General features: G+C 39.8%; 1 protein-coding gene, 1 long non-coding RNA gene and 1 other non-coding gene across 3 annotated transcripts; 2 read left to right on the top strand and 1 right to left on the bottom strand.

Annotated features, from left to right (window-relative positions):
- Nucleotides 1-205: 205 nt before the first annotated feature.
- On the bottom strand, nt 206-277 carry trnat-cgu (transfer RNA threonine (anticodon CGU)). Its single transcript has one exon. It is a non-coding gene; the product is annotated as a tRNA-Thr (tRNA).
- A 2,392-nt stretch (nt 278-2,669) lies between these two features.
- Nucleotides 2,670-22,813, top strand: LOC128354289 (NLR family CARD domain-containing protein 3-like). Its single transcript, XM_053314536.1, has 11 exons — nt 2,670-2,976; nt 4,590-4,721; nt 4,952-5,065; nt 6,689-6,767; nt 6,927-7,155; nt 7,335-9,120; nt 9,236-9,409; nt 21,234-21,407; nt 21,545-21,697; nt 22,016-22,062; nt 22,173-22,813. The coding sequence occupies exons 1-11, from the start codon at nt 2,888-2,890 to the stop codon at nt 22,745-22,747; spliced, it is 3,552 nt and encodes a 1,183-aa protein (XP_053170511.1). The 5' UTR covers nt 2,670-2,887; the 3' UTR covers nt 22,748-22,813.
- LOC128354318 (uncharacterized) lies at nt 14,619-16,713 on the top strand. The gene is made up of 3 exons (XR_008321016.1): nt 14,619-14,676; nt 16,492-16,623; nt 16,704-16,713. It is a non-coding gene; the product is annotated as an uncharacterized LOC128354318 (long non-coding RNA).
- Nucleotides 22,814-26,974: the final 4,161 nt, after the last annotated feature.

Genomic DNA, 26,974 nt, shown 5'->3' with positions numbered 1-26,974 from the left:
ATTAAGTCTGTCATGAGGCCACAATGTAAGTCACTCATCCTGATTTAAACTGTCTTTATCTGGCTGTGAGGACAAACTTTAACATGCTGAGCTTTCACTTCTTAAAGTGTTTGTTTCCTTATATGACTCTGCAACATGAAGTCAGACACTCTAGGAGTTTATTCAGAGTTTTAAAGTGTTCTCATACAATGCTTCTTTGACATTCAGGCATGGACGGGGTTCGAACCTGTGATCTTTGGTTTACGAGACCAACGCCTTACCACTTGGCCACCACGCCTTCTCAAACTAGTGGAAACAGAACTCAAAACAGATGAGACAGAAACAGAGCTGCTGTTATGTTGAATTAAAAATACTTGACATTGTTACAGATACAATAAAAGAGTGAATGCCCAACATTATAGTGATGTAGTATGCAGTATTACAGTAAAAGTACTGCAGTATTATGAGTGATGTAGTATGCAGTATTACAGTAAAAGTACTGCAGTATTATAGTGGTGTAGTATGCAGTATTACAGTAAAAGTACTGCAGTATTATGAGTGATGTAGTATGCAGTATTACAGTAAAAGTACTGCAGTATTATAGTGGTGTAGTATGCAGTATTACAGTAAAAGTACTGCAGTATTATAGTGATGTAGTATGCAGTATTACAGTAAAAGTACTGCAGTATTATAGTGTAGTATGCAGTATTACAGTAATAGTACTGCAGTATTATAGTGATGTAGTATGCAGTATTACAGTAAAAGTACTGCAGTATTATAGTGATGTAGTATGCAGTATTACAGTAAAAGTACTGCAGTATTATAGTGTAGTATGCAGTATTACAATAAAAGTACTGCAGTATTATGAGTGATGTAGTATGCAGTATTACAGTAAAAGTACTGCAGTATTATGAGTGATGTAGTATGCAGTATTACAGTAAAAGTACTGCAGTATTATGAGTGATGTAGTATGCAGTATTACAGTAAAAGTACTGCAGTATTATAGTGATGTAGTATGCAGTATTACAGTAAAAGTACTGCAGTATTATAGTGATGTAGTATGCAGTATTACAGTAATAGTACTGCAGTATTATAGTGATGTAGTATGCAGTATTACAGTAAAAGTACTGCAGTATTATAGTGATGTAGTATGCAGTATTACAGTAAAAGTACTGCAGTATTATAGTGTAGTATGCAGTATTACAGTAAAAGTACTGCAGTATTATGAGTGATGTAGTATGCAGTATTACAGTAAAAGTACTGCAGTATTATAGTGATGTAGTATGCAGTATTACAGTAAAAGTACTGCAGTATTATGAGTGATGTAGTATGCAGTATTACAGTAAAAGTACTGCAGTATTATAGTGATGTAGTATGCAGTATTACAGTAAAAGTACTGCAGTATTATGAGCTTAATGTAGTCAAAGTATTGCAGTAAGTAATCAAATAAATGAAACTACTATTATATATTTCCCTTTGAAATGTATTGCAGTGGAATATTAAAGCAGCATCACATAGACATTCTCAAGTCAATTACAAGTACTTCAAACTACTTACTGACAGTACATGAGTAAAATAATAATTTTGGTTTAATTTAGTTTAGTTTGGTTTCAACAGGAATGATTCATTTAACTCCACGCTCGCCTCTGTCTCGCTGTTTCTCATGGATATATGATAAGAGATTAATAATTGACCTAGTCTGCAGTGTGTCCTGTTAACAGGTCTATAGACATCAGTGGATCTATGAGGGAAGTACCTTCAGGCCGCTGCAACACCGCCAGTGACCAGTAGCGGATCCCTTTCCCTATCCAGCTCCTAGAATATATCCAGCAGTTCTCCGTTATCCAGTTTCCTTTCACTTTGACCGTCGTGACGCAGATAATTTTCTCCATCCAGACATCCAGCTGAAGGTAATAAAATCACTTTTAAATGTTTGAATCGTTACTTTAAGCTTTTATTGGTTTATTTATACTAGAATCTGCACATAGCTGCCTGTTTATAAATCTGAACTTTACTTCGGGACAACGGAGAAACAACAGCCAATAAACTGTACACACCATTTTGTGGTTTAGGAATTTGAGGAGGAGGAGATGGGCCGCTGCTCTCCCCGCTGTCTGACTCACTAAATGCGGCTCCGCTCTGCCGGACAACCGCTGGAGATCAGCTCTGACTTTCTGTCTACAGCTAAATATAGACCTGTTTATATGATACTACAGGACTTGTGTGAGAGTCACAGGGGAGTTTTAAGCATTTTAAACATGTTTAACAACATGAAGCCAACAGCGGCACCAATAACTTCCTTTAGAACCTTTCCAAATAAAATACAGCCCCGGAAATGTGAAGTTAAAAAGTCAGCTTTTGTTCAGAACACAGTCAACTCTGTTCAGTCGCCTCTTCAGGTATTTGTTTAGCTGTGTTAAAGTACTGTGAATAGTTAATGTGTCCTGAATAAAATTAACATATGGCTAATCATTTTTTTAAAAACTGATCAAACTAATTAATTGTTAATATTATAGATCATTCATGCATAACAAAACATTAAAATGTTATTATGTGATATAGAAGTTACCTTAATATGAGTCACTATGAAAGTGAATCATTGTGCCTGTCAGTGAATGTAAATCCTCCTCCATGCATCATGTGTGCTGCTCTTCACTTCACTGCAGCTTCATGGCGCCATCTAGTGGACTGATAGTAGAAGTACAGCAGCTGATGGCAGCTTTCTCTGCCTCACACTGCTGTCTGGCTGCATTCACACTGATATATAACAGAGAATAACAGCCAATCACAGGAGGAGCAGCTGATATTTAGGATGTGACAGGAGAAATGATGTAAAGGATGATCTGTGTTTCCTCTCCAGATGAAGGTAGAAAGTGTGTGTGACTGATGTGGATGTGACTTCAGCAGCATGGATCAGAGTGAGGACAGAGAGGAGGGAGTCCCTCCCTCTAAAAGCTCTCTGTGTGGGGAACATGACAGCCAGACCAAAGCTCAGAGGTGAGATGAGGATCTCTAACTGTCCATCACTGTTCTCCACCATCATTATTCACACTCAAAGCTCTGTGTGTGTTGTGTAGAACAACAAGGAGGCAGCACAGACCAGACTCTGCTGGACCTGAACCTGAACCTGAACCCAGCTGTGTGTCCTTCAAGAGCGACTGGTCAATGGATGATATTATTCACTTCAAACAAAGACATTCATCTGATCAACAGTAAGTTTCTCACAGTTAAAATAAGGACATTATGAGCTCAAATCTAAACCAGTTTTGAATATTTGGATCATTTTGTGATTTTTCTGATATAATTTAAGGACAGAACTCTGATTCAACCTTTGTTACTGAAGTTCTCCAAAGAAACATTTTGGCACACTGACCTCAGGAAGTCTTCTGATGTTTCACTTCCAGCAGTGAACTGAATTTACTTTCAGATGACTTTTCTTCTCATGTTGTTGTCAGTGGGTGTAGAGGACTGCTTGTCCTCAGTATCAGAACCAGAGCTGCAGTTTGAAGCTTTCACTATGTGCCAACGATACATAGAAAATACAGAAAAACATCAAAACACATGTTAATTATAATATAAAACTATAAATAAAGACTAAAATACAAAGCTGAGTGCTGAATGTAAAAACTAATACAGTTCACAAGAATAATAAATAGCAGCATGAAATGTGATATTGCACAATAGTAAGTATTATTAACATGGTATTGCACATGAATAAATAGCAGCGTGAGATGAATGGCGGCTCCGCTCTGCCGAACAGCCGCTGGAGATCAGCTCTGACTTTCTGTCTACAGCTGAATATAGACAGGGCTATTAAATTTCATGGAAAGTTTGGAGTGGGATTATATCTGCTTTGGCCGCAGCGGCCCCTCGATCCCTTCCAGTTCTCCCAATTATTTTGGAAACTTATAAACCAGTTACATAATGTTCATAACTGACCAGCACAAATATAAATTAAAAATAATGGGTTAATCCAATAAAACACAAATTCAGCTAAATAAAATACATTGTTGTATTATATTGATCAAAAATGGATCAATAAGAAAAAGATATTTGGCCCCACATGAGCTCCTTAACACTCACTGTTCATATTCAGGCTCTTAGTATCTCGGCATAATAAAAAAACATTCATGAATAACTCATCAGTCACATATTAACAGCAGGGTTAATCCTTAATGAAGCTTTCAGAGAGCAGAGAGTTTATTCTTCAGTTTTTGCACTTTGGGAGAAAAAACATGAATTGTATTAAATGTGAAGAATGTAACAGTATTTTATTTTATTTATTTATTTTAAAGACTATGGGTCAAACATGTAGCTATCAACTGCACACACATGTTTTAACAGGTTGAAATATTAGTACATATAAGTACCAAATAAAAAGAATTTAAGGTGTTTTTACTGCTCTTAGATCAGATAAGGTCACATTTGACGCTGAACAGCATTTAAGAGTTACTCAGCAGTGCCCAACGTTTGTGTGTGTGTTTGTGGCAGATATGATATCTTGATGGCAAACACACACCAAGCTCAGAGGTGAAATGAGGATCTCTAACTGTCCATCACTGTTCTCCACCATCATTATTTACACTCAAACCTCTGTGTGTGTTGTGTTGAACAACAAGGAGGCAGCACAGACCAGACTCTGCTGGACCTGAACCTGAACCTGAACCCAGCTGTGTGTCACTCAAGAGCGACTGGTCAATGGATGATATTATTCACTTTAAACAGCATTCATCTGATCAAAAGTAAGTTATTTTCAATATTAAAATGTGTTTTCAGGATTATTTTTAGTTCAAGTACTTTATTTTTACATCACATTATATAAGTATAAAGGAGTACAAATCGTAAGTTTCAGCTCAACAATGTAGTAATGATTTTTTAAAAATAAAAAATAGTAAAAGTTGACATGTTTTAATAAAGAATTCTGCTGAATATCTGAGCTTTATTAAAAGGATAAATGATGTTTTCCTACCAGGATCCATCAGAGACCAGATTCTCCTGGATCTGGACCCAGCTGTGTGTCCTTCAAGAGCGACTGGTCAATGGATGATGTTATTCACTTCAAACAAAGACATTCATCTGATCAACAGTAAGTTCCTCACAGTATATAAATTGTGACAATATGAGTTAAAATCTAAACCAGGATACACGGTCAGTTGAATTATTTGATATTTGGATCATTTTGTGATTTTTCTGATATAATTTAAGGACAGAACTCTGATTCAACCTTTGTTATTGAAGTTCTCCAAAGAAACATTTTGGCACACTGACCTCAGGAAGTCTTCTGATGTTTCACTTCCAGCAGTGAACTGAATTTACTTTCAGATGACTTTTCTTCTCATGTTGTTGTCAGTGGGTGTAGAGGACTGCTTGTCCTCAGTATCAGAACCAGAGCTGCAGTTTGAAGCTTTCACTATGTGCCAACGATACATAGAAAATACAGAAAAACATCAAAACACATGTTAATTATAATATAAAAATATAAATAAACACTAAAATATAAAGCTGAGTACAGGGATATTGCATTATAAATAACATGGATGAGGTGAATGTAAATGATATATTATGGAATATTGCTCTTAACTATTTAGTCATATTGCACTAGAGTGTAGAACTATGACTGAATGTAAAAACTAATACAGTTCACAAGAATAATAAATAGCAGTAAGAAATGTGATACTGCACAATATTAAGTATTATTCACATGTTATTGCACATGAATAAGTAGCAGTGTGAGATGAATGGCAGTGATTATTACTGTGTGAGAGTATTGCACAATAAAAGTGCTCAGTGATTATTTGAGTTTGCTAAGCAAATGGAAACTGAGTCTGTAGGTGTGTTTTTTGGCAGACCTGTAGTGCCTGCCAGAGAAAAAACAGTTCACACCCTTTCCAAACAATCGTCTTTTATGTAGAGCGGGTCCATGTATGCACTCAACTCCAGTAAGAGTTCCATTGTCTTTGTGGTGTTTAGTGGCAGGTTGTTCACTGAACACTGTGCTGTCATGAATCAAGGAAATGTGTGTCCCTGCAACTGTCAGATACAACCACACACTATCTCTAGCTGCCTTGCTCCAGGGCACTTCAGTGATGGGGGGAGAGTAAAGCCCAAACAACATTTTATTTACTGGTACATTTATTCTTTTGGCAGACGCTTTTGTCCAAAGCAACGTCCAAATGAGGTTCAATCTGAGACAGTAGATGAAGGAGAAGCCTTAGACAATAAGAACCCAACACTCATTTATTTAAGATTTAAGAAGTTCATGTATTTGTGTCCTCGACTGAGTTCAGCTTCACCCGTCCAGGTTCTGCACACTGCACTGAATACAGCTCTACTCATACAGTTAAAATCCTCTGATCAGTGTTCACACTCACATTAAAACATTAACAGAGAACTAGCCAATAAAACAAGTCTGATACAACCACACACTGGTTGTAGCTGCCTTCAGCAGTGTACAGTGAGGGAGGGAGAGCTTCATGGAGGGTTGGTGAGATCTGTTAGGACTAAATCAAACTGACTCTGAGCTAAAAGCTACAAACAGACTGAGCTGTTGATTCTCAGTGGGATCAGCAGGACTAGTAAAGCTTTACCACTACAGGGAGTCATCTGATTCTCTGTTCACATCCAAATATCACTTGATGGACCTTTAGCTTGTATTTGTCTCTGTGTGGACAGACATAATGTGAGCTCATTCTTCATGATTCCTCCACAGAGTGGACCAGGAGAGCTCAGAGGTTCCCAGTGGTCAGTCTGCCCAGCAGCATCAAACACACCTGGACTCCATATTTATGGTCTGTACATGTACAACAACTACTTTTACATCTATTGTGTTCACAATCATCTCCATGCTGCACTTTGTAGACCAGTGGATTGTCAGTGTCCAACATGGATCTGATGTTTGCTTCATGATTTTAGTTTGATTGTGTCATTCATATATTATTCTGTTCCAGCTGCTGGAGGAGAACATCGTCACTTTTGTGAGGAACGAGCTGAAGAAGATGCAGAAGCTTCTGAGTCCAGATGACCCAGATTGCTTAGAGAGTCAGAGGGAGGGTGAGGAGGTGTTAGACAGTGAGGAGGAAGAGCAGAGGAGGAGCAGCAGAGATGCATTTCTGCAGATCACACTGCAATTCCTGAGGAGAATGAAGCAGGAGGAGCTGGCTGACTGTCTGCAGAGCAGTAAGAGGATTTCTATAAAGATTTAACATGATGGATAAATGAGACATTTACTGATGTTCTCAATAGATGGAGGAAATGTGTTTATATATGCATTCTGTAGGGGAAACTTAACTGATTGTTTTAAATCAATCAATTATTGATCCTTCCTTTCTTGTCTGTTCATTCAGGAACTCCTGCAGGTTGTCAGCATAAACTCAAGTCTAACCTGCAGAAGAAGTTCGAGTGTCTGTTTGAGGGGATCGCTAAAGCAGGAAACCCAACCCTTCTGAATCAGATCTACACACCGCTCTACATCACAGAGGGAGGGACTGCAGAGGTCAATAATGAACATGAGGTCAGACAGATTGAAACAGCATCCAGGAAACCAGTCAGACCAGAAACAACAATCAGACATGAAGACATCTTTAAAGCCTCACCTGGAAGAGATGAACCAATCAGAACAGTGATGACAAAGGGAGTGGCAGGCATTGGGAAAACAGTCTTAACACAGAAGTTCACTCTGGACTGGGCTGAAGACAAAGCCAACCAGGACATACACTTCACATTCCCATTCACTTTCAGAGAGCTGAATGTGGTGAAAAAGAAAAAGTACAGCTTGGTGGAACTTGTTCATCACTTCTTTACTGAAACCAAAGAAGCAGGAATCTGCAGGTTTGAAGAGTTCCAGGTTGTGTTCATCTTTGACGGTCTGGATGAGTGTCGACTTCCTCTGGACTTCCACAACAATGAGATCCTGAGTGATGTTACAGAGTCCACCTCAGTGGATGTGCTGCTGACAAACCTCATCAGGGGGAAACTGCTTCCCTCTGCTCGCCTCTGGATAACCACACGACCCGCAGCAGCCAATCAGATCCCTCCAGAGTGTGTTGACATGGTGACAGAAATCAGAGGGTTCATTGACCCACAGAAGGAGGAGTACTTCAGGAAGAGATTCAGAGATAAGAAACAGGCCAGCACCATCATCTCCCACATCGAGACATCACGAAGCCTCCACATCATGTGCCACATCCCAGTCTTCTGCTGGATCACTGCTACAGTTCTGGAGGATATGTTGAAAAGCAGAGAGGGAGGAGAGCTGCCCAAGACCTTGACTGAGATGTACATCCACTTCCTGGTACTTCAGACCAAACTGAAGAACATCAAGTATGATGGAGGAGCTGAGACAGATCCACATTGGAGTCCAGAGAACAGGAAGATGATTGAGTCTCTGGGAAAACTGGCATTTGAGCAGCTGCAGAAAGGCAACCTGATCTTCTATGAATCAGACCTGACAGAGTGTGGCATCGATATCAGAGCAGCCACAGTATGCTCAGGAGTGTTCACACAGGTCTTTAAAGAGGAGAGAGGGCTGTACCAGGACAAGGTGTTCTGCTTTGTCCATCTGAGTGTTCAGGAGTTTCTGGCTGCTCTTCATGTCCATCTGACATTCATCAAGTCTGGAGTCAATCTGCTGGCAGAAGAACAAACAACATCCCAGAAGTCTGAAACTAAACAAGAATCTGCAGTTACACATTTCTACCAGAGTGCTGTGGACGAGGCCTTAAAGAGTCCAAATGGACACCTGGACTTGTTCCTCCGCTTCCTCCTGGGTCTTTCACTGCAGACCAATCAGACTCTCCTACGAGGTCTGCTGACACAGACAGGAAGTAGCTCCCAGACCAATCAGAAAACAGTCGAGTACATTAAGAAGAAGATCAGTGAGAATCTGTCTGCAGAGAGAAGCATCAATCTGTTCCACTGTCTGAATGAACTGAATGATCGTTCTCTAGTGGAGGAGATCCAACGGTACCTGAGATCAGGAAGTCTCTCCACAGATGAACTGTCTCCTGCTCAGTGGTCAGCTCTGGTCTTCATCTTACTGTCATCGGAAAAAGATCTGGACGTGTTTGACCTGAAGAAATACTCTGCTTCAGATGAGGCTCTTCTGAGGCTGCTGCCAGTGGTCAAAGCCTCCAACAAAGCTCTGTAAATACACAGACAGTTCTATTCTATTATTTCTTAAATACTGTACTGTCTCTCTTCTTTCACAGGACAGAAAAATAGAAGTTATTTATCATTTTCCTTTTTATTTCTTCTTCAGACTAAGTGGCTGTAACCTCTCAGAGAGAAGCTGTGCAGCTCTGTCCTCAGTTCTCAGCTCCCAGTCCTCTAGTCTGAGAGATCTGGACCTGAGTAACAACAACCTGCAGGATTCAGGAATGAAGCAGCTTTCTGCTGGACTGGAGAGTCCACAGTGTGAACTGGAAACTCTCAGGTCAGGATTCATTATCCATTGTCCAAGACTGCTGAATTCATCCCTCATCTGCTGGCTTTTCCCATGTAGCTGGATGCTCAACTTTCTGGAGCTGCCTGATTCAGTTAATCTTTTAGTTAGTTCATTTGGAGACTGTTGTTGTATGTCACTGCACACAGTAGTACTCTCACATTGTCTGACAATGTGTGTTGTTTTGTGTGTTTGCAGCCTGTCAGGATGTCTGATCACAGAGGAAGGCTGTGCTTCTCTGGCCTCAGCTCTAAGCATCAACCCCTCCCATCTGAGAGAGCTGGACCTGAGCTACAATCATCCAGGAGACTCTGGAGAGAAGATCCTGTCTGCTGGACTGGACACTCTCAGGTATGGACAGACAATGTGTGATAGAGGAGGAAGAGCTGGAAACATTTTCTCTGTCAGACCGTTTCTAAATGAAGTTTCTTGTAAATGTTGAAAGTTAAGCCTGATTAGATTCAATCAGGGTTTCAGAAGGATTGTGGATTGAGATTGGATCAAAGTGTATGAAAGCGCAACCCCACATTAGAAGAGAATAATAAAACAGTAGACTAGAGCCATGTAACCTCCATGTTAGCATGCTGAAAGAGAACGTGCTGCTCTGACCCCCCTCCTCCTTTCAGCCTGCAGCCTGCTGGAGTCCGATGGTTGACACCAGGTCTGAGGAAGTGTAAGTGTGTTTTTCATTTCATTCATCAAACTGTGACATCACTCATTCACGTCCTACTGAAGATGATGTCATCATCAAACAGATGATGGATCAATAACTGCAGCTGTATTGTGTCTCGTTCTCTCCATCAGATTTCTGTGAACTCACACTGGATCCAAACACGATGAACAGAAAACTCAAACTGTCTGATAACAACAGAAAGGTGACATATATGAAGGAGGATCAGTCATATCCTGATCATCCAGACAGATTTGATCACTGGCCTCAGCTGCTGTTTAGTAATGAACTGACTGGTCGCTGTTACTGGGAGGTCGAATGGAGTGGAGGGGTTCACATAGCAGTGAGTTACAGAGGAGTCAACAGGAAAGGAGACAGTGATGACAGCAGGTTTGGACCAAATGATCAGTCCTGGTGTCTGGACTGCTCTGATGATTATGGTTGCTGTGTCCGTCACAGTAACAGATCAACATCCATCTCAGACTCCTCCTCCAATGTCTCTCACAGAGTAGCAGTGTATGTGGACTATCCTGCTGGCACTCTGTCCTTCTACAGTGTCTCCTCTGACACACTGATCCACCTCCACACCTTCAACACCACATTCACTGAACCTCTGTATGCTGGCTTTGGGTTCAGGTTTGGTTGGTCTGACTCCTCATTCCTCCTGTCAGAGAAACCTTCTAGTGTTATTTAGTACCAACCTGATCACTTACTGGTCGTAAATACAGTTTCTAAGCCCAACTTGGTTTCCACATGACTTACAATTTGTTTGTCAGTCACATTTATCCACATTTAAAAATCTCCAAAAACAAAGTTGATTTTCTCAGACCAGATATCTCAATAGTTTCTCTGTTGGAGTATCCTAATTGTCCACAAGCAATACAATGCTGCTCAGTGTTATATGGCATGCCATTTTGAGCTGAACTTTTATTGGATACCCTGTTTCTATTAATCTCCTGTAGTTCACATTGAAAGCGCATCACAGAAAAGACAGAGCTGATTCCTTTACTTAAAATCAGGGGTTACCTATATGATATACCTCCTCATTTGACTCCAAAAATGGAAATGAAGGGGCAGCTGACTGGAGGGGGGTTGCCAGTGAGCTTTAAGTTTCTAATTAAGTTGCTTATATTGCTTATGTTGTTTATATTAATATTGCATTTATTTGTTTTTATGACTTGATGTTTGATGCAATATTTGTCTTTTTATGTGTCTTGTAACATTACCTTGAGTACTTTGAAAGGCACCTATAAATAACATTCATTTTTATTATTATATTGTATTTCCAATAAAAATAATATCACAATATAAAATGTATTATTTCAGTTTAAAAAGTACAAACAGCATGGCAAGTACTCACCCATCTTTTGCTTGAGTAGTTACATCTCCAGTCCGATCTTGAGTGCACAGCTGACAGATACATGGTGTATTTACAGGACCTAACAGGAGTGCACATTTAACAGATTCAGTGTGGATGTAAAAGGTTATTTATGTTTATGTAATTATTAATTACATAAACATAAATGACCTACAACACAAACAGTGTACCACACCACTCTACATATGACAAAGTGGTTACGATTACACAAAGTTGGCATGTTTAGCTTATTCATCATCTTGTAATTAACTTCATTACTCAACAATACACGGACGTACCGTAATACCAGTACTTTCCTGAGCTCATACACATGTTCAACACATCTGTGACTATTAACTGTTTATTTGAAGAGTCTTACACCCAGTGTTGGGGAGTAACGAATTACATGTAACGACGTTACATAGGCCTAATTTAATTACAAAATGTACATAATTGTAATCCGTTACCAGAGGTGGACAAAGTACACAACTTCACTACTTGAGTAAAAGTACAGATACTCCTTGTCAAATATTACTCCAATACAAGTAAAAGTAGCTTAGTCAAAATATCACTTAAGTACTAAAGTATTTGCTTAAAAGATTACTTAAGTAAAAGTATTTTTAAAATATCTCAGGAAATACAGGAATGTAGCTTTAATGTCATTATACAATACACTGATGCGATTCTGCTCCAGACATGTTTATAGCTCAAAAAGACTCAGCTGCATTCAAAAACAAATGAAATGTTTTCATATTGTACAGTAGTTATATTTCAACACACCTAACCCCTACCTTGGACTCTTTGATACGAATTGTATAAAAAACATGAACAGGAAGTCAACTTAATCATTCAACTGCACTGCAACAGGTACCATATTTTTAAACCATTTAAAAATGGCAACTATGATACTACAAGCACATACGATTACGTTTAAAATTAACACTAGTAACATTAAGTACTTTTTCAGGTTGGAAGATGAGTTTTTGTAGGCAGTGATATAATTTGTTCGCGGTAAGTACAACAAACATTTAAACCGAAACAAATCAGTTTTTGTGACAAAAATGGGTTTGAGATAAGGCCTCGGGTGCCCAGTGGGAGTTTCTCCAGTTTCTTCCTCCATTTCTTCATATTGCATGACGTAGTACAGGTACGGCAATATGACTAAGAAAAACCATACGCAAATCAGCAGAAATAGTTTATTTTCTCAGAATTTTGCAAAAAAAAAAAAAAAAAAAAAAATCTGAGGTAAGCTCAAAAGTAGCAAGTAACGAGAGCATCAATAGAAATGTAGTGGAGTAAAAAGTACAATATTTGTCCTGAAAGTAAAAGTATCCCCCAAAAATAATACTCAAGTAAAGTACAGATACTCAAAAACTGTACTTAAGTACAGTACTCAAGTAAATTTACTTTGTTACTGTCCACCACTGTCCGTTACATTAATGGGAAAAAATGCGTAATTAAATTAAAGTTGCTTTTGGAAATTTCCATGATTACAATTTTAGTTACATTTGAAAAATCGCCGCAAAAGCTCGGATTTATCAAATACTGTAGTTTTTTCATATCAGCCTCCTACTTCCAAAACCGCAACTTGGATCCTGACGCTTGTGATTGGCTGTCTCTGGTCATGTGCCATTCAGTCAAACTCAGCAACATGTCAGAGGCGCAGAAGAATACATTCCTATGTTGGAAATACAAACACAGACATCCCATCTCCCTGATAGCAGCTTCCTGACGCCCGCGATACAATCTCCTGGAAACTGGAGTGCGTGAGCAGAGTGCACACTAGAGACTGTCTGTGCGTGTGTGACTATAAATGCGGCATGTGTGAGAGAGCAAAGCGTCCTTATAGCTCTGTGTTGCTGCTTATTAGATCGACACCGATCGCACCCCTTCGCCGCAATGAAATTCCAATAAATTAGAACAGAAAGCAGACAAGGGTCCTAACATTGTAGTACAATGCAAAGATTGTTTGCCAGCGGTGAAGGTAAACAGTAACTCTATCAGGTCTTAAAATGTGAAAATGGTTAACAGTCGAGAGTATTCATTCAAAATTCAGAAAAGTAATCAAAATGTAATCAAATGTAATTAGTTACTTTGAGAAAGTAATTGAAATAGTTACACTACTATTACATTTTCAACAGGGTAACTTGTAATTGTAACCAACTACATTTCCAAAGTAATCTTCCCAACACTGCTTAGACCTGAAAAAGAGTATTTGTATGGAAGACAGACACACTTTTCTCTGGTCACATCTGAAATGACAGAGTGCTCAACAGCTCTTTACACCCCCTGCTGGAGCTCTCTGGTAACTACAACTACTCAGTACTGCTGGTGTTAGAGTTACATCAACATAAAACATAAGAAATACAGGAATTACTGCTGATAACCAATATTTTAAACATAAGATAAAATATAGCCTAATAATGCCAGTAATGCACATTATTCCATTAAACATCTGCTGGCAGTTTGTTGGTGGGGTCTTGTTAAGTTAGGTGTGTTTTTAAAAAAATGATATAGTCAATTCAGAAACTGACATTTCTGTGTGCCTGTTTACTGGATGTGTATGTAGACCTGTTAATAAACATGATCAATATTCAGTTAAACAATTCAGTTTTGTTTGTTTTTGTGTTGGTTGTTATTTCACAGATTTATAGGCAGCATCTTTACGTCTCATTTAGTCCAGAACATCAGTTTTTTTGTTTAGTAACATGTCAGATAAATAAAAGCATTAAATAATCACACCTGAGAAGCTAACTAACTAGCTAGGAAATGTTTGCTTAAAAATGAGTAAAGTGATTATTAACTGATTGGCTGATTTTCTGTTGATTAACTAACACAGTCATTGACTAATAGTTGCAGCTCTGTGAAAAGGATATTAGAAGATAAACAGCTGAAAGTTTATCAGCTTATTCACAGAGATCATTTATTTTTGAGCTCATAGTTGTTGGTGGTTTACATGAAGTCCTGCAGTGTTAAAATCCCTGATAATTAATTAATAAAGCTTCCTCTCAGATTCACTCAGTGAGTCAGTGAATGTAAATCCTCCTCCATGCATCATGTGTTCTGCTCTTCACTTCACTGCAGCTCCATGCCGCCATCTAGTGGACTGATAGTAGAAGTTAGTTTCTATTTTAAATTTACCACACACACGTCTTTGTCCCCAGTTAGTTTCACTTTCACAGACCGTGGCGCAGCAAGATTTCTACATTCAGACATCCACCTGCAATGAAGGTAATGAAACCTATTTTAAATGTTTTACTCATTACTTCTAGCTGTTAGTGTTTATTTACACTAGAATTTGCGCATAGCTGCCGCTAAACTGATTATTAATTTGAACTCCACCATTAACTTTGGGAAGACGGAGAAACAACAACCATTAGAACAGATCCGCCATTTCGTGAGTTATTTGAGGAGTGTTTGTGTGGAGCTGAAGTAATGATCAGTAGTTGAACAGTGTTGTTATTATTGTGTCTCTCCACTTACTGATGACTGACAGCAGCTTTTCCTGTCTGAATCAGCCTGTGGAGGAGACGGAGATGAGACGCTGCTCTCCCCGCTGTCTGACTCACTAAATGCGGCTCCGCCCTGCCGGACAGCCGCTGGAGATCAGCTCGGACTTTCTGTCTACAGCTGAATATAGACAGGGCTATTAAATTTCATGGAAAGTTTGGAGTGGGATTATATCTGCTCGGACCGGAACGACTCGAAATTATGTGTGTTTTGGCCGCAGCGGCCCCTCGATCCCTTCCAGTTCTCCCAATTATTTTGGAAAGTTATAAACAAGTTCAGTGTTACATAGCTAATGTTCATAACTGACCAGCACAAATATACATTAAAATAATGGGTTAATCCAATAAAACACAAATTCAGCTAAATAAAATACATTGTTGTATTATATTGATCAAAAATGGATCAATAAGAAAAAGATATTTGGCCCCACATGAGCTCCTTAACCCTCACTGTTCATATTCAGGCTCTTAGTATCTCGGCATAATAAAAAAACATTCATGAATAACTGATCATCAGTCACATATTAACAGCAGGGTTAATCCTTAATGAAGCTTTCAGAGAGCAGAGAGTTTATTCTTCAGTTTTTGCACTTTGTATCTAAGGAGGAAAAACATTAATTGTATTAAATGTGAAGAATGTAACAGTATTTTATTATTTTATTTTTTTTAAAGACTATGGGTCAAACATGTAGCTATCAGCTGCACACACATGTTTTAACAGGTTGAAATATTAGTACATAGGCTATAAGTACAAAATAAAAAGAGTTTAAGGTGGTTTTACTGCTCTTAGATCAGATAAGGTCACATTTGACGCTGAACAGCATTTAAGAGTTACTCAGCAGTGCCCAACGTTTGTGTGTGTGTTTGTGGCAGATATGATATCTTGATGGCAAACCCACACCAACTTGTTGGCTGTTTGGTAGATAAAGGCTGCGCAGACTCATGCATGAAAAGTGCTGCAGCTGGGAAGAAACCTTACTTTCCTGCAACAAGAAATACTATTTTCTGATTGGCTGGTAGGTCGCTGACTCGGGACAGCTGTGAACTCAGCAGATAAATATGCCGAGGCCTGGCTGTTCATTTATTATATATTAATTTCTTTGCTGGGATCTATCACTTCTCTGCGTGAGAAATATCAGGTGTGGCGTGTGAACTGTTTGAAACATGGACATATAAACGTAGACGCCGCATTGACTGCTGCTGCCTACACGGCGGCCATCTTGGTACAGGGCCACTCGCTCCTGCAGCGCATTATGTCTATAGAGGAATGACGTGTTTGCACTATTAAAACGTGATCATTCATCGCTCAATTATAATAAAAATAAATAAATAAATAAAATTGCTCAAGTGTCAGTATATATTCACACGGGTTGTTTGTTACAAATGTCAGACAGATAGACAGATGGATAGACACGTTTTTAACAAATCAACTCGTTTGGAAATCGGTCGGAATTTCAGTAAATAATTCTACTTTGAAACTGTGGAGTACAGAAACTTCATCATGTACTGATCATTCTTTCACTTCTCCTTGATCAAGTAAATAAACCTTGGGTGACTGATGTGGATGTGACTTCAGCAGCATGGATCAGAGTGAGGACAGAGAGGAGGGAGTCCCTCCCTCTAAAAGCTCTCTGTGTGAGGAACATGACAGCCAGACCAAAGCTCAGAGGTGAGATGAGGATCTCTAACTGTCCATCACTGTTCTCCACCATCATTATTTACACTCAAAGCTCTGTGTGTGTTGTGTAGAACAACAAGGAGGCAGGACAGACCAGACTCTGCTGGACCTGGACCTGGACCTGGACCTGGACCCAGTTGCGTGTCACTCAAGAGTGACTGGTCAAAGGATGATTTTATTGACTTTAAACAGCATTCATCTGATCAACAGTAAGTTGTTTTCAATATTAAAATTAGACCAATATGATCTAAACAGTTGTTAAATTATTATTATTATTATTATAGCTTTTTTTTAAAGGATAAGTAAGGAAGTGATGTTTTCCTACCAGGATCCATCAGAGAGCAGATTCTCCTGGATCTGGACCCAGCTGTGTGTCCTTCAAGAGCGACTGGTCAAAGGATGATTTTATTGACTTTAAACAAAGTCATTCATCTGATCAACAGTAAGTTCCTCACAGTATTAGTTATCAGTTGAATTATTTGATATTTGGATCATTTTGTGATTTTTCTGATATAATTAAGGGTCAGAACTCTGATTCAACCTTTGTTACTGAAGTTCTCCAAAGAAACATTTTGGCACACTGACCTCAGGAAGTCTTTGGACGTTTCACTTCCAGCAGTGAACTGAATTTACTTTCAGATGGCTTTTCTTCTCATGTTGTTGTCAGTGGGTGTAGAGGACTGCTTGTCCTCAGCGTCAGAACCAGAGCTGCAGTTTGAAGCTTTCACTATGTGCCAACGATGCATAGAAAATACAGAAAAACATCAAAACACATGTTAATTATAATACAAAAATATAAATAAACACTAATATATGGAGCTGAGTGCAGAGACATTGCATTATAAATAACATGGATGAGGTGAATGTAAATTATATATTATGGAATATTGCTCTTAACTATTTAGTCATATTGCACTAGAGTGTAAAACTATGACTGAATGTAAAAACTAAAACAGTTCACAATAATAATAAATAGCAGTATGAAATGTGATACTGCACAATATTAAGTATTATTCACATGTTATTGCACATGAATAAGTAGCAGTGTGAGATGAATGGCAGTGATTATTACAGTGTGAGAGTATTGCACAATAAAAGTGCTCAGTGATTATTTGAGTTTGCTGTGCTTATGGAAACTGAGTCTGTAGGTGTGTTTTTTGGCAGACCTGTAGTGCCTGCCAGAGAAAAAACAGTTCACACCCTTTCCAAACAATCGTCTTTTATGTAGAGCGGGTCCATGTATGCACTCAACTCCAGTAAGAGTTCCTTTGTCTTTGTGGTGTTTAGTGGCAGGTTGTTCGCTGAACACTGTGCTGTCATGAATCAAGGAAATGTGTGTCCCTGCAACTGTCAGATACAACCACACACTGTCTCTAGCTGCCTTGCTCCAGGGCACTTCAGTGATGGGGGGAGAGTAAAGCCCAAACAACATTTTATTTACTGGTACATTTATTCATTTGGCAGACGCTTTTGTCCAAAGCAACGTCCAAATAAGGTTCAATCTGAGACAGTAGATGAGGGAGAAGCCTTAGACAATAAGAACCCAACACTCATTTATCACCAGATGAGATTTAAGGAGTTCATGTCTCTGTGTCCTCGGCTGAGTTCAGCTTCAACCCTCCAGATTCTGCACACTGCACTGAATACAGCTCTACTCATACAGTTAAAATCCTCTGATCAGTGTTCACACTCACATTAACATGAACACAGAGAACTAGCCAATAAAACAAGTCTGATACACACACTGTCTCTAGCTGCCTTCAGCAGTGTACAGTAAGGGAGGGAGAGCTTCATGGAGGGTTGGTGAGATCTGTTAGGACTAAACCAAACTGACTCTGAGCTGAAAGCTACAAACAGACCAAGCTGTTGATTCTCAGTGGAATCAGCAGGACTAGTAAAGCTTTACCACTACAGGGAGTCATCTGATTCTCTGTTCACATCCAAATATCACTTGATGGACCTTTAGCTTGTGTTTGTCTCTGTGTGGACAGACATAATGTGAGCTCATTCTTCATGATTCCTCCACAGAGTGGACCAGGAGAGCTCAGAGGTTCCCAGTGGTCAGTCTGCCCAGCAGCATCAAACACACCTGGACTCCATATTTATGGTCTGTACATGTACAACAACTACTTTTACATCTATTGTGTTCACAATCATCTCCATGCTGCACTTTGTAGACCAGTGGATTGTCAGTGTCCAACATGGATCTGATGTTTGCTTCATGATTTTAGTTTGATTGTGTCATTCATATATTATTCTGTTCCAGCTGCTGGAGGAGAACATCGTCACTTTTGTGAAGAACGAGTTGAAGAAGATGCAGAAGGTTCTGAGTCCAGATTACATAGAAGGCTTAGAGAGTCAGAAGGAGGATGAGGAGGTGTTGGACGGTGAGGAGGAAGAGCAGAGGAGGAAGAGCAGAGATGCATTTCTGAAGATCACACTGCACTTCCTGAGGAGAATGAAGCAGGAGGAGCTGGCTGACTGTCTGCAGAGCAGTAAGAGGATTTCTATAAAGATTTGATGATGGAAGTCTCAAGAAATTGAGGAAATGTGACTTCATTAATCAACGATCTTATTCCTTGTGTGTTCATTAAGGAACTCTTGCAGGTTGTCAGTTAAAAACTTTTAAGTCATGCATGTGTACATTCTTTAGAGGAGAATTAAACTGTCATTTTTTTATTAATCAATTATTGATCCAATTTCTTGTGTGTTTATTCAGGAACTCCTGCAGGTTGTCGGTCTAAACTCAAGTCTAACCTGCAGAAGAAGTTCCAGTGTGTGTTTGAGGGGATCGCTAAAGCAGGAAACCCAACCCTGCTGAATCAGATCTACACACCGCTCTACATCACAGAGGGAGGGACTGCAGAGGTCAATGATGAACATGAGGTCAGACAGATTGAAACAGCATCCAGGAAACCAGTCAGACCAGAAACAACAATCAGACATGAAGACATCTTTAAAGCCTCACCTGGAAGAGATGAACCAATCAGAACAGTGATGACAAAGGGAGTGGCTGGCATTGGGAAAACAGTCTTAACACAGAAGTTCACTCTGGACTGGGCTGAAGACAAAGCCAACCAGGACATACACTTCATATTTCCATTCGCTTTCAGAGAGCTGAATGTGGTGAAAGAGAAAAAGTACAGCTTGGTGGAACTTGTTCATCACTTCTTTACTGAAACCAAAGAAGCAGGAATCTGCAGGTTTGAAGAGTTCCAGGTTGTGTTCATCTTTGACGGTCTGGATGAGTGTCGACTTCCTCTGGACTTCCACAACAATGAGATCCTGACTGATGTTACAGAGTCCACCTCAGTGGATGTGCTGCTGACAAACCTCATCAGGGGGAAACTGCTTCCCTCTGCTCGCCTCTGGATAACCACACGACCTGCAGCAGCCAATCAGATCCCTCCTGAGTGTGTTGGCATGGTGACAGAGGTCAGAGGGTTCACTGACCCACAGAAGGAGGAATACTTCAGGAAGAGATTCAGAAATATGAGGCAGGCCAGTACCATCATCTCCCACATCAAGACATCACGAAGCCTCCACATCATGTGCCGCATCCCAGTCTTCTGCTGGATCACTGCTTCAGTTCTGGAGGATATGTTGAAAAGCAGAGAGAGAGGAGAGCTGCCCAAGACCCTGACTGAGATGTACATCCACTTCCTGGTGGTTCAGTCCAAACTGAAGAATGTCAAGTATGATGGAGGAGCTGAGACAGATCCACACTGGAGTCCAGAGAGCAAGAAGATGATTGAGACTCTGGCAAAACTGGCTTTTGAGCAGCTGCAGAAAGGAAACCTGATCTTCTATGAATCAGACCTGACAGAGTGTGGCATCGATATCAGAGCAGCCTCAGTGTGCTCAGGAGTGTTCACCCAGGTCTTTAAAGAGGAGAGAGGGCTGTACCAGGACAAGGTGTTCTGCTTCGTCCATCTGAGTGTTCAGGAGTTTCTGGCTGCTCTTCATGTCCATCTGACATTCATCAAGTCTGGAGTCAATCTGCTGACAGAAGAACAAACAACATCCCAGATAAGTTTCTACCAGAGTGCTGTGGACGAGGCCTTAAAGAGTCCAAATGGACACCTGGACTTGTTCCTCCGCTTCCTCCTGGGTGTCTCACTGCAGACCAATCAGACTCTCCTGCGAGGTCTGCTGACACAGACAGGAAGTAGCTCACAGACCAATCAGAAAACAGTCGAGTACATCAGGAAGCAGATCAGTGAGAATGTGTCTGCAGAGAAAAGCATCAATCTGTTCCACTGTTTGAATGAACTGAATGATCGTTCTCTAGTGGAGAAGATCCAAAGGTACCTGAGATCAGGAAGTCTCTCCACAGAGAAACTGTCTCCTGCTCAGTGGTCAGCTCTGGTCTTCATCTTACTGTCATCAGAAAATGATCTGGACGTGTTTCACCTGAAGAAATACTCTGCTTCAGAGGAGGCTCTTCTGAGGCTGCTGCCAGTGGTCAAAGCCTCCAACAAAGCTCTGTGAGTACACAGATAGTTGGATTTATTCATCATTATTTAAATACTCTGTATTTTCCACAGGACAGAAACAAAATGAACTTCTTGCTTATTTTAGCCTTTTCCTTTCTTCCTCAGACTCAGTGGCTGTAACCTTTCAGAGAGAAGCTGTGCAGCTCTGTCCTCAGTTCTCAGCTCCCAGTCCTCTAGTCTGAGAGATCTGGACCTGAGTAACAACAACCTGCAGGATTCAGGAATGAAACAGCTTTTTGCTGGACTGGAGAGTCCACACTGTGAACTGAAAACTCTCAGGTAAGAATTATTTTACCTTTTCAAGAGGTAACTAGATTTGTATTGCTTCCTTTTTTACTTGTTGTTGAATTAGTTAATATCACCATTTTACCATTCTAAATATGTCTAAAAACCATTATACTTTTGTGTGTTTGTAGCCTGTCAGGATGTCTGATCACAGAGGAAGGCTGTACTTCTCTGGCCTCAGCTCTGAGCTCCAACCCCTCCCATCTGAGAGAGCTGGATCTGAGCTACAATCATCCAGGAGACTCAGGAGAGAAGATCCTGTCTGCTGGACTGGACACTCTCAGGTATGGACAAACAATGTGTGATAGAGGAGGAAGAGCTGGAAACATTTTCTCTGTCGGAGGTGATCACAGATCTCAACTGAATTTTTGACTGTTTCTTCTTTCTAACTGAAGTTTCCTGTAAATGTTGAAAGTTAAACCTGATTAGATTCAATCAGGGTTTCAGAAGGATTGGGATAGTGGATTCAGATTGGATCAAAGTGTATGAAAGCCCAACCCCGCATTAGAAGAGAATAATAAAACAGTAGACTAGAGCCATGTAACCTCCATGTTAGCATGCTGAAAGAGAACGTGCTGCTCTGACCCCCCTCCTCCTTTCAGCCTGCAGCCTGCTGGAGTCCGATGGTTGACACCAGGTCTGAGGAAGTGTAAGTGTGTTTTTCATTTCATTCATCAAACAGCTGAGGATAAAGATGATGTCATCATCAGATGATAGATCAATAACTGCAGCTGTATTGTGTCTCGTTCTCTCCATCAGACTTCTGTGAACTCACACTGGATCCAAACACAGTGAACAGAAACCTCAAACTGTCTGACAACAACAGGAAGGTGACATTTGTGGAAGAGAAGCAGTCATATCCTGATCATCCAGACAGATTTGAGCGCTGGGTTCAGCTGCTGTGTGGAAATGAACTTACTGGTCGCTGTTACTGGGAGGTCGAGTGGAGGGGAGGAGTACATATAACAGTGAGTTACAGAGGAATCAGCAGAGGAGACAGTAATGACTCCTGGTTTGGAGCAAATGATCAGTCCTGGAGTCTTAACTGCTCTAGTGGTGGTTACACTGTCTGTCACAATAACACAGGAACATCTATCCCCTCCTCCTCCTACTCCTCCTCCTCCTCTGACTCTAACAGAGTAGCAGTGTATGTGGACTGTCCTGCTGGCACTCTGTCCTTCTACAGAGTCTCCTCTGACACACTGATCCACCTCCACACCTTCAACACCACATTCACTGAACCTCTGTATGCTGGGTTTGGGTTCTGGTCTTCATGGTTTGAATCCTCAGTGTCTCTGTGTTCTCTGAAGGACGGAGAGTCTCCTCTTGTTTGAGAAACTTTCTCATCTCTTTGAGTACCAACCTGATCTCTCACTGGTTGTAAATATAGTTTTAAAACCCAACATTTGTCAGTCATATATTTGTATTCTTATTTGGTACACATACTGTTCATACCAGTAATATGAAGTAATATCTATCAGCATAACATGATGGAATACTTTAAGTATGAGGACATACTGCAGGATTAATTTTTACCAGAACTATAACATTGTTGTTTTTGTGCTGAATATTTCCTTTTCTTTTTGTTTGGTGGAAGTTTAATTAACCAACTCGTCATGAATCAGATCAATGAATCAAACTTATATTGATGATTTATATGTAGATTAATGTTTCACATATATAAATAAATGATTAATTATCAAAGGGACCAGTTGGAAGTTTTGTGGCCATTGGTCCAATCCTCATGATAGCCAGTATATGTGAAGTGAAAACCTCCACAGAAATGACTCGACACCTCAGAGAGACAGATCCTAGTGACCGCTGGAGGCCAGTGATCATGATAGTTTCTCTGAGTCACTTTTACAGTCAAATTACATCCAGATCAATATGAAGCATCAATGTTTGTACTGATGACATCATTGTTGGTATCAGTGTGGCTATCAGCAGTCATTAAGATAACTCAAAAGTATTTTTATCATTTAAAAACACTTAATGTCCAACTACTGTCATTACTTAAACCGACAGCATGCAGTTTATCTTATCACCACCAGAGGACGCCAAAGCTTAATCAATGAAGAGCAATTTATTTTAATATAGATATTAGACACATTATAACTGCCCTAATCAATAATTAATTAATATTCCTGTAGCAAAGTGTTTATCCAATTCAGACTCAATGATGTATTAACAGCTCTGTCTCCGTTATTATAACAATTAACAGAATGAATCCATGTAACTCTTTAAATTGAAGTTGAATATTGAACATTTTGTAGATTTTATCATTAAACCGTATTTTTTTAACTGTATATTTTATCCACCTTGTTGAAACAATCTGTATTCATGCCTCTAAAAGACTTAAAACTTAAAATAGAAACACTGTTGTTGGAATATTTATGTAACAATATTGTGTTGACATGAGCACTTACATACATGTATATTCTATAACTAACTTCCTGTCTTTGAAACAATAAAAATACCTATAAAAATCTTATTTGTCTACAATTCATCATTATCATAAAATATGATTACATTTATTTACATAGTATTTATTGATTTCCTTTATTTAATTCTACTGTTATAATAAGTTTTTAATTGTAGCAGTCACGTGACTTTTAATGCAGGTAATGATTGTTCTGTGAGTTTTGAATCATGGTTTTATTTTATTCTTGTATTTTAGTTTTAACTTTAATGACTTCATGCTGTCCACCTTAAGGAATGAATCCAGTGTAATGATGAGTTCAGACCAAACCAGCACAGCTCAGAAGATGTGAGTTTCCACTTACTTGTTTCTTCTTGGCACTGGAAACACGAGTGGAAGGTTTTCTTCATACTGAAACATGATGAGGTGATAAATTAACTAATGACATAAAAGTTTTCATGATCAACACATCATCAGAGGGTTAGGGTTAGGGGTTAGTTAAAACATGCTCTCCAACAATTTAATCAGCATTCTCTGATACAATTATTCAAGTATTGATCAGAGGAACCTGAAACTATAAAAACAAATGTGAGCTGATTTAAAGATGGTTCCTCTGAGAAAGTAAGACCTCAGCTGTTTTTATTATTCTCTTGATGAGATTCACAGTGTTTAGTCTGCTTTGAATTAACTGAATTTAGTCTCTAAACCTGCTGAGAATTAGTGTTGTAGAGGCTGAATATAATCTCTACTGCCTTCATTTTGAAAGCACTAGCTATCATCATGTGAACTGATTTATGTAAATTAATCTGAGTGGAACGCTTTCGTTTCTAAATGCTGACTCTCGTGCTGGACGGGAAAATGTGATACTTGTGACTTTTGTCATTTGACCCAAAACCACCGACAGAAAGCAGAAGCTGAAACATTTACAGTCATGAATGATTTATCTGTCCACAGTAGCACCACAGACGTGTCGTAGCTGCTGTGGCAGTGGACCAATCACATGTCGCATTAAATCAAAGGACGCCTGTGTTGATTGATCATATTTTCTCATTCTGGGCGCAAAAAGGATCGATTACAGGTATCGTTTGATGGGAGATGTTTCGATACGACTTGGTCCAGATTGATTTTGGTCGATACCTTAAAGAGGCGCTCAAACCGTTACCTATCTGTCCATCCTTTGTATTAACGTGATTTCAATGACTGAAAACTCAACAATCACGATATGAATCTTACTGTTGTTATTCCATCATGTGGAATCCAGATCTACAATGTCACACAGAACTTTGAGCTAAAGTCGAGCAATGTTGTGTTTAGATATTCTGTGCTGGTCTGTGTCACATGTATCATCATCTGGTTTGTGCAGCTCTCACCACAAATGAGATACACAGACACTCTCTCAACAAACCCCCCACATTCATAAACTCATCGGATCTGCACGAGTCAACAATTACATATTTCAAATTCAAAATGGTTAATTTCTCTAACAAAGGTATCAGGTTTTCATCCCCTAAAAGAGAAATGAACTCATGACCTCGTGCCCTGAAACAAAAGGCTGCTTCACTAATGCAAGCAACTAAATAAAAAAGCACAGGCACCAGTTAGTGGTTACTCACGAATTGTTGAGTAGAAGCATGGCGGAGGATGAGGATGGAGCGATGAATTACGTCACAGGCTGGCTGGAATGACTGTCTGTGAGTCGTTTACTCTTCCATCGAGTCCAGGGAGGGTTTCCTGGTCCTGAGTCAAACAAATGAGAGAATCAAAGTAAATACAGCTGTAGAGACATTCTTTAAAATCATTTCAGTTTGAGCATCTTTAGTGGTCAGAGTTTTATGTTTTCTGACCCCACTGGGAGATATTCTTGCTTGAAATCATAAAATTTCACGAGTATAAAGACTATTTATTAACGTTTCATGCCAGGGAGTTTTTGCTCTAGATCAGGGGTGTCAAACTCATTTTCATTCAAGGGCCACATCCAGCCCAATTTGATCTCATGTGGGCCAGATCATTAAAAAGAAGGAGGCAAGTAAGGAAGAGAAGGAGGAGAATACAGGAAGGAAGGAAGGGAAGATCGGAAGGAAGGAATGAAAGATGGAAGGAAGGAAGGAAGGAAGGGAAGAAGGACAGATGGAAGGAAGCAAGGAAGGAAGGACAGATGGAAGGAAGGAAGGGAAGAAGGACAGATGGAAGGAAGCAAGGAAGGAAGGACAGATAGAAGGAAGGAAGGAATGAAGGAAGGAAGAAAAGTAGGAAGGAAGGATGGAAGGAAGGAAAAGAGGAAGAAGGAAACTGGGCCGGATTGGACCTCTTGGCGGGCCGTTTCTGGCCCACGGGCCGCATGTTTGACACCCCTGCTCTAGATGTTAGGAAGTGATTTTACCACTATTGACCCAGTAACACCCACAGTTTACTGGAAACACCAGCAACTAACAGCAAAACAGTAAATATCTGAATACAGGATTTTTCATTGACAGCAATAATACAGCACATGATCTATGACCAAGCATTTTAACGTTTCCCAAATTCACACAAGCGTCAGGGATATTGAGTCCTGCAGGGCTGCGATAGGTCAGCAATAACAGGAAGTGGTGCCTGCAATCTGCAGAGCAGCACATCTGGTTTATGGGTGTCGACGGAGCAGATGGTGACGATCACCTCCAACCAATCAGGTGCATCCGTATGTGTATATGTATTTGACCGTTCAGTTTCAGGGTGATTGATCCTTTCATCAGTTCTGATTGCCAACAGATCGTCGCTCTCAACCTGCAGCAGAGTCTCTACTTCCTGTGTGAGTATTTTTCTTACATTCGACTGTGTGTGAGGGAGCAGCTGCTAATTGACCAATAAGAGTAAATTCAGCTGTAGAGAAAATTCTTTATCATTTCAGTTTGAGTCTCTTTAGTTTGTTGTCTTGATGCGTTTCATTGGTCTGAGCGTCTGATGGTTACTCACAGTCACAACATTTTGACTTTACTCGTCTCTCCAAGCAAACATGTTTACTTTTACACAGCAAGAATTAATCTGACAAAGTAAAATCCTTCTGTGCAACAAACAAGTACATAATCCAAACAACTGTTATCCAAATATTCCAAAGGTTCAAATGAGCTTCATCGAGCCAAACTAACAGCAGGTCGACCCGCTT

This window comes from Scomber japonicus, chromosome 24, assembly GCF_027409825.1.
Source record: "Scomber japonicus isolate fScoJap1 chromosome 24, fScoJap1.pri, whole genome shotgun sequence".
Classification (NCBI taxonomy): domain Eukaryota; kingdom Metazoa; phylum Chordata; class Actinopteri; order Scombriformes; family Scombridae; genus Scomber; species Scomber japonicus.
This window is presented reverse-complemented; position numbering and strand designations above follow the sequence as displayed.